The 8,706-nt window shown below is 42.4% G+C and overlaps 1 protein-coding gene across 1 annotated transcript; it reads right to left on the reverse strand.

Annotated features, from left to right (window-relative positions):
• Nucleotides 1–252: 252 nt before the first annotated feature.
• On the reverse strand, nt 253–8,515 carry LOC125486594 (PAT complex subunit CCDC47-like). The gene is made up of 3 exons (XM_048614692.1): nt 8,411–8,515; nt 7,569–7,736; nt 253–4,048 (listed from the first exon to the last, which is right to left on the reverse strand). The coding sequence occupies exons 1-3, from the start codon at nt 8,486–8,488 to the stop codon at nt 3,968–3,970; spliced, it is 327 nt and encodes a 108-aa protein (XP_048470649.1). The 5' UTR covers nt 8,489–8,515; the 3' UTR covers nt 253–3,967.
• Between the last annotated feature and the right edge of the window lie 191 nt (nt 8,516–8,706).

The following is an 8,706-nucleotide window of genomic DNA, read 5'->3' on the forward strand; positions in this document are numbered from 1 at the left end:
CAGGAAGCAGTTGTAGAGAAAAGAAGGTTCATGTTCTGTGTTTTATTGCTGCATATGGATATTAGGTATAATAAAGAGAACTGTTTAATTCATCATCACTCATAATCCCTCAACTTGATCAACACAAAATTCACTAGAAAATAAACATCTTTTACTGTGAGGAAATAGCGGACTTAAAAAAATTCCTACAAACTGAGATGGAAATTAATTTGCTCAAGCCCAAAGAAAAAGACCAATCTACCAAATGGAAGATTTCTAGTGCAATATAAAAATTTTTATTCAGTCCATGCACACCACACACATTCCATGATTGATTCAGTTACATTCCATTTACTTAAATAAACTTGAGAACAAAAATATTCCGTTCGTCCACCTCATGCTATTCTGCAGTATTGGACAGAATACAGTGGGACATGGAAAGCCAGGAGAAACATGTTTGTGCAGGATAGCAATAGGAACTCCCCTCTAAAACTAAAACTCCCTCTCTATGGCACTGTGGGTCAACCCACAGCACATGGACTGCAGCAGTTCAAGAAGGCAGCTCACCACCACCTTCTCTAGGGACAGGCAACAGATGCTGGTCAGTCAGCGACATCCACATCCCACAAATGAATAAAATCACATTGACCAGTCAAGGCTGTACAATTGCTGGCAAACATTTTGAGTATTGGCTCACCACTCCATAGCCCAAATCCTGAGAGAGTGTTCCCCCTTTCCATATTAAAAAATTACTCTGCTCAAATTAAGAGTAACCAGATTTACAGAAGGTCACAGACTCTGCATAGTTCCCAAAGTGCCCCCCCTACCAAGGATGTTAGAAGCAGAGTACATTAACTCTTCCCGCTTAAAAATGCCAACTCTCTCATGTTACCATTCCACCAGTCCTTCTTTATTATACAGTCAGTCATTCTTCACATGAACCTAAATTGTGATTCAGAAATTAATAACCACCACTGCAGGCCACACTATTGCCTTCTCATAGATATCTATCAGCAGAGGTTAATGGACAGCAGATAGGCCGCTAATAATTCTTCTTCCCAATTCCCATCACAAGCTGATCATAACAAAATGCTTCTCTTCTGCCACTTCCCAGCCAAAATGAGGAGCGAAACCCTGGTTCCTTCAGGTCGATGCAACTTGCCTGTGCATGCTTCACTAACTGGACAATTATGAACTAATTGTAGTGTCTTACATACACATCTTATCTTTCTCAACTTCCAAACACATTTCCATAAAATTAAGCTGGTGCATTACAAGTGTGTAGAATCTATTCTGGCATTGTAGAATTAACTGAATCACCCCCATATTTTATGGAGGCAGACTGCATTTAGTTAAAATTGAATCATTGGTTAATCATTTTTCTTTGTTGTTTTCATAAATGTTTAGGCTCAGTTCATATACTAGGAGTACAAAATTCAGTCCCTGGGCACCGCTGGATATCTTGACAGCGAAATAAGCAAGTACACTTTCATACAAATGGTAGTCGAAATCTGGAACTCTTCCCCCATATTGGCAAAACAAAGATTAATTAGGTAAGGATATTAAGGCAGGTATGGTCAAGTTAAAGTACAGACCAGCCGTGATCTGCTAAAACAACAGAAAAAGCTCAAGGGATTGAATGGTCTACTCTTGTTATTGTGTTATTGGATACAATATGTTCTTCAATAGGATAGGAACCTGGCAATGATGCCCAGACATATCTTCCACCTACGGTAACTTTTGCCAACTTCCTGCTCTATGTATCCCAGTTTGCATTCACAGCCTACCCAGTTGTGGCCTAGTTGTTACATGGAGCAGGAAAGAGGTGTATTAAAATATAAATATTAATATAAGCTCACCAAACAGAATGTGCGTCAGAAATGTCCTGGGCTGGGTGCTCATTCATAGCTGAACATGAAAACGTCTCATTTAACTAAATGTCAGATATCAATTTTCCACATGCAAAATTAATAATGCATTTATTGTGGGAACAGAACTATAGAATCCTGGGATGTAAACAGTCAGAGGACAAATATATTCAATTTCCACATTCCTGTCGACTGGGGCCAAATATGTGGTATTACATCCAGAACTCCTGCTTCAGTGAGGTGTTCAGCCACTGGATTGAATGATAACATGTAAAAGGCAGAGCTTAAGGAGCTGTCTGACTGGTAGTGTTCAGACAGGCTGTAAACTTGGCACGCCTCATCCTAAATCTAAAGGTAAGCCTTCACGTTTCATTTAACGTGCCCAGTAACAAGGACAAACAATACCCAAGAAATCCAGCAAATCCTGCAACTTTTAAAATGTACCACTGTATTCATTTCTCCTTTGCTTGACAGGGTTGCCTCAACTGGCAAGGGTGACACTTGCAAATACACATATTTTTGAGCCAGCAGTTTCCCAATGCAAGTATTTTTACTGGCTGTTGGCAACCACTGTTGGTCCACATGGAGTGCAGCCCCATCAGTGGAGCCATGAGGCAGAAAGGTCAGTAAACAATATCCAGAACACTGCCAACTCACAAGTTGACCTTGTTCATCACTGGGATTCTTCTTGGCTTCACAAGCTGATGAGTTGAGTAGTTAAAAAAACAAAAGGTGGCCAGGCTCCTGCGTTATTGAGTGGCACCCATGCCTACATGGGGATATTTCCATGGTAACTTGCAAAATCCTATTCCTAAATATCACTGGATTCTGGTTGAATGGGAAGTGTACCAAAGTGGTTGCAGTGGAGAGAAGTTCACCCTTTCAGGAGAGCAGAAACACCTCCTGCTTTGTTTAGGTGCTTCAGAGGCAGTTCCAACATTGTTCAAATGGAAATTTTGACATGTATCCAAAAGGAAATGTTAATCACCTTTAATCGAAGACAGACTTAATGTAGCAGCAGAAACATCCCCACCACATACCAGGAGGACATTTTTCGACCTCTCCCTTTTTGTCTACATTTAAAGCAGACACTGGCATAAGGTTTGGTTGTGGGAATGATGTTCACTCTATGGTTTTATGTGACTTTTCTTCCTACAAATAAGATATATTGGTTGACTGTTTAATGTGAGCTAATCTTGCTTTTGCCTGAAGTCCAAATGTGAAATTCCAGTAAAGTAAGGACATGGAGGAACGGTGTTGAAACAAAGGTACAGAATCTCTGGAAAACTTCTTCCTCCCAAATGTAGGACTTTCATAATGTGGCCCTACCCGAGGTCAGCTTTGATCAGTGATGAGTCCATCAGGCAACTTGTTGAGTGCTACTTTCTATCACCAAGACCTGCTCCCGACAGGATTTTTTGCCTGTTGTGATTTCCCCACTCAGTGTTTTCAGTGTATCTTAACACAGACCTGAACCAAGCCAACCAAAGCTCTTAAGCTACACCTTAGTGTTGGGTTGTGAAAATGACAGCCTGTATTGCCAAACCAATTCGCTAATGACACCAGCCAACAAGGGAATTTAGATCCTTCAGTAATCTAATTCTGCAAACAGATACAGATGTCAGTCTGAGATAAATCTAAATGAGGTCTGCATTGATGACCATCTGGAAATTGTGTGATAAAACCATGGGTCAGTGAATTACCCACCCACGAATACCACAGTAAAGTCACTAATAGAGTTTACTGTTTGGCTTGTCGCAGACTGTAAGTCACCAGCTTAAACTCCATACTTTGATTGTCAAGGCTTCATATCCAGTCCTGTTTGAAGTTGGCAAGTTGGAGTGGGGTTGGATGAGATGACATCCAGTCCCAATGCAACTCTGTCGAGTTTCATGCAGAATCGAGGTTGAGATTTAGAGTAACAGGGAGGAACATTAATTTCGCGAAGTTTTTTTAAAATGGCAGGTGTGGAACCTGCTGTATAAGTTGCTGATTAATTCTAGGTGCCCTGAGGTTACTTTTCCCCCCTCCCCCCCAATGAAATCAAGCATTTCAATTTGATGTGGGTTTAAGCTCTGGCAAGGAAGCAGTCCCCTGCCCTCCTCCAGGTATCTGGTGTTCTACATTGCTTTCACTTTGATCTGCTTCATTTTCATCTGACGCTTCTCCAGCTTCTTTTGCTCACGGCGAAGAGCAGCTTCCTGCAATGAAGAACACACCATTAAATCAGTTGGAGGGACAGGGGAGAATGGAAAAATCTGCAGCAAAGCTGGCATGTGTCATTGCCTGTCTAACAGAGGCTGAGTAGAGACACTAATAGTGACAGCAAAGTGATCAACTTTTCACTGCCCACTGACATGGCCAGGCAAGCCATGTCAGAGAAACAACTTTGCCTAATGTCAGTTTTAAATGAGCAAACCCTGATTTTTAAATGGTGATCCCATGGTTTTAGATTTTCCCCATCACAGGAAACATTCATTCCACATCCATCCTGTCAAGGTCCGTCAGGATTTTACATGTTTCAGTAAAGTCACCAATTACTCTTCTAAATTCCAGCAGATACAAGTTTAATCTGTCCAACCATTCCTCAGTGAGACAACCCACCTATTCCAGGTATAGTTTGGTAAATCTCTGAACTACTTACAATGCATTTAAATCCTTCCTTAACTAAGGTGACCAATACAGTGCACAGTACTCCAGATGTGGCCTCACCAGTATCCTCTATAAGTGAAGCATAACCTTCCTATTATTGTATTCAATTCCCCTCGCAACAAATGGTAACATTCTATTAGCTTTCCTAATTGATTGCTGTAGCTACATTCTGACTTTCTGTTAATTATGCATCAGGATACCCAGATCCCTTTCCATACCGGAGCAACCATAGAATTCCTACAGTGTGGAAACAGGCCCTTCAGCCCAACAAGTCTACACCGACCCATTCTACTATAACCCACCTAATCTACACATCTCTGAATGCTATGGACAATTTAGCATGGCCAATCCACCTAGCCTGCTCATCTTTGGACTATGGGAGGAAACCAAAGCACCCAGAGAAAACCCACACAGACATGGGGCGGTGATGGTGTAGTGGTATTATCACTGGACTGTTAATCCAGAAACCCAGATAATGTTCTGGGCACCCGTTTCGAATCCTGCCATGGCAGATGATGGAATTTCAAATCAATAAAATATCTGGAATTAAGAGTCTAATGATAACCATGAAGCCATTGCTGATTGTCAGGAAAAACCCATCTGGTTCACTAATGTCCTTTAGGGAAGGAAACTGCCATCCTTACCTGGTCTGGCCGACATGTGACTCCAGACCCACAACAATGTGGTTGACTCTTAGCTGCCCTCTGGGCAATTAGGGATGGGCAGTAAATGCTGCCTAGCCAGCCGTGAATGAATAAAGAATGTGCAAACTACACACAGACAGTCGCTCAAGGCTGGAATCAAACCCCGGTTCCTGGCGCTGTGAGGCAGCAGTGCTAACCACTGAGCCATCACGCCACCCAAAAAAATGTTTGTTGGTTATTCTTTCTGCCAAAAATGGACCACTTATATTTTCCTGCATTATAGCCCATTTGTCTCATCTTTGTCCACTCGTTTAACCTATCAACTTTTTGTAGCCTCCTGTCCTTTTCATGATTTAGTTTCCAAACTATTTTTGCATTGTCAGCAAGTTTGGGAATGATATCTTAAGAACATAGAACAGTACAGCACAGTACAGGTCCTTCGGCCCACGATGTTGTGCCGATCTATTATTCTCCTAAGATCAATCTATCCTGCATACCCTACATTTTACTATCCTCCATGTGCCTATCGAAGAGTCGCTTAAAAGTCTCTAAAGTATCTGACTCCACTACCACTGCCGGCAGCGCATTCCACATGCCCACCACTCTGTGAAGAACCTACCTCCGACATCTCCCCTATTCCTTTCTCCAATCACCTTAAAATTACGACCCCTCGTAATAGTCATTTCCGTCCTGGGAAAAAGTCTCTGGCTATCCACTCTATCTACACCTGTCATCATCTTGTACACCTCTATCAAGTCACCTCTCATCCTTCTTCGCTCCAGTAGAAAAAGCCCTAGCTCCCTCAACCTTTCTTCATAAGACCTGCCCTCCAGTCCAGGCAGCATCCTGGTAAATCTCCTCTACACCCTCTCTAAAGCTTACACATCTTTCCTATAATGAGGTGACCAGAACTAAACACAACATTCCAAATGTGGTCTAACCAGAGTTTTATAGAGCTGCAGCATAACCTCACGGATCTTAAACTCAATTCCCCTGCCAATGAAATCCAACACACCATTGGCCTTCTTTACAACCCTATCAACTTAGGTAGCAACTTTGAGGGATCTATGGACATGGACCCCAAGATCCCTCTGTTCCTCCACACTGCCGAGAATCCTGCCATTAACCCTGTATTCTGCATTCAAACTCGACCTTCCAAAATGAATCACTTCACACTTTTCTGGATTGAATTCCATCTGCGACTTCTTTGCCCAGCTCTGCATCCTGTCAATGTCCCACTGCAACCTACAACAGCCCTCCACGCTGTCCACAACTCCACCAACCTTCGTGTTATTGGCAAACTTACTAACCCACCTTTCCACTTCCTCATCAAAGTCATTTATAAAGATCACAAAGAGCAGAGGTCCCAGAACAGATTCCTGTGGAACACCACTGGTCACCAAGCTCCAGGCTGAATACTTTCCATCTACTACCACCCTCTGTCTTCTATTGGACAGCCAGCTTTGTATCCGGACAGCCAAATTTCCCTGAATCCCATGCCTCCTTACTTTCTGAATGAGCCTGCCATGTGGAACCTTATCAAATGCGTGTGTTGTCGATGGGGGACAGGCTTTAGGAAGGTAGGAGGTGAATTATTCGCTGCAGGATTGCCAGCCTCTGACTTGCTCCTGTACCACAGTATTTATTTGGCTATAATCTAGTTTAGTTTCTGACTCTTCATTAAGTAGTTCATATAAATTGTGAACAGTTGAGGTTCCTGTGGCACAGCACCCATTACATTTTGCCAATCTGAAAAAGACCCACATACAGCTACATTTTGCTTTCTATCAGCCAGTCTTCTCGCCATGCCAACATGCTATCCCCTACATTACAGGGTATTAGGAAGAGTCAAGGCAGCAACAGATCTTTACCCAGCTTCCAGATATTTATCAGTTGGGAGCACTTGACATCATCGCAGGGTATGCATTGCTACTACCCATCTAAATAAAAGAACATTGTAATCCTACTGTAATAGACTTGTCCTGTGCTTCTGTTGTACTTTCAGCAGGCTTATCTCCTCCAATATACACACAGACTGAAGAGATAGACATCAAACAGTAAGCTTTATGATGTGGCTTTATGATGGGACAACTGGTAAGAACCTTCAGATTAGGAAAGTTAGACTCACGACAGCATAGAGTCTATGTTGGCCAAGTTTTTGATTCAAATCTTGCTCTGCTTGGTGATGTCAGCCAGGAGCACCAAAGTCAGCCCCTTCGCTGTGAAGTGAGAGGAAAAAGATACAAGGCCCATAAATGATGAGGAAAAAGGTCACAGAAACTCAATTTATGCACAAAACTGCTATCAGCAGTTTCATTCCAGTCATTCGAGCTGTATTTGAATGAAGCTGTTAGAAATGAAAGGCCAATATACAAGCAGAACAAGTGACTGACAGGGTTGGGGTAGTGCCAGAAGGATTTTGTACCTCAAGCCGGCGTTGTTTCTCTGGGTCCTCCTCATTCATGATCCTTTCTTTCTCTGCTCGCTTCTTCTCCTCCCTGCGTGTTTGTGCAGCTTCTTGACGTTGTGCATGTGTCATTTTTAGAAAGTTCTCCTCCACACGAGCGCGATTTTTATCGGCTTTTATTTTACCCTGGATGAGGGGGGAGTTGATGGAAAGAAATAAAAATCAAACACTTACTTGCAGATAGCAGTTAGGAACAAAGGAAACCTGAATCAAATGAACAACAGCAGCTCACCACCACCTTCTAAAAAGCAACTAGTGACAGGCAATAAATGCCAGCCCAACCAGTGAAACCTACATCTTGTGAATGTGGAAGAGGAAAAGGATAGAGAAGGGGGAGGAGGAGAGGTCAAGGAAGCATAAAAAGGAGGTGGAAGGGAGGGACAGTACCTTTCAAGTCAGTTAAATACACAACCGCTGGTAGATATTTACGGTCATTTTATCTTCATTAGGACAACAAGTGCAGGTACATGTCTGTCAAATTGAAAGTAAGCAGTCTTTTTTTGACAAAATAGCTCAGGGCTGAAATGATAAAGTATGTAAACGAACGTATGGAACTAGTTGAATGGTCTATACAACTTCAACCGTACAGTAAACAGTGTCATGTCGGGAGGGGAGGAAGCATCTGGTAGTGGAATCAGAGTGGAAACACAGGCAAGGGAACTACAAGTTGGTCTCTCCAACCTAACAAAATGCTGGACAATTGTGAAAGTAACAAGTCTCACTGGGGCACCTATCTATTGAGAAACACTGATGCGTGGGTGAACCTGTCATGAAATGAAACACATGAAATGTGCTCTCACCTCTCTGTTCAGACGATACTTCTTTGCTTTGTCAATGCTGTGAATAACCATATTCATTAACGGTAACAAGGACTCCATATCCTTTGGAGAAGTGTTGCCGGTTCCAGGCACTGCACAGAATAAACTTGCATTAAGGTCTAACCTTGATCGTAGCCAATTACTTTGTAAAGCCAGAAACAGCTTTATGGATTAAAATATCAAAATTGGATTGACTTGATCTCAGGACTGGGCCGAGCTTCCAGGACCTGTCATTTGGCCCATCAAGTCCAAAGTTTTATCATCCATCAACACAATTT

The sequence above is a fragment of the Rhincodon typus genome, chromosome 30, assembly GCF_021869965.1.
Source record: "Rhincodon typus isolate 14 chromosome 30, sRhiTyp1.1, whole genome shotgun sequence".
Classification (NCBI taxonomy): domain Eukaryota; kingdom Metazoa; phylum Chordata; class Chondrichthyes; order Orectolobiformes; family Rhincodontidae; genus Rhincodon; species Rhincodon typus.

Excerpts from the sequence above, each read along its gene's own strand:
- LOC125486594 (XM_048614692.1), bottom strand. The coding sequence starts at position 8,488 with ATGGAGTCCTTGTTACCGTTAATGAATATGGTTATTCACAGCATTGAC. Across the intron at positions 7,737-8,410 it reads AGTATCGTCTGAACAGAGAG|GGTAAAATAAAAGCCGATAA; the intron begins GTGAGAGCACAT and ends CCCCTCATCCAG. Across the intron at positions 4,049-7,568 it reads AGAAACAACGCCGGCTTGAG|GAAGCTGCTCTTCGCCGTGA; the intron begins GTACAAAATCCT and ends TCTTCATTGCAG.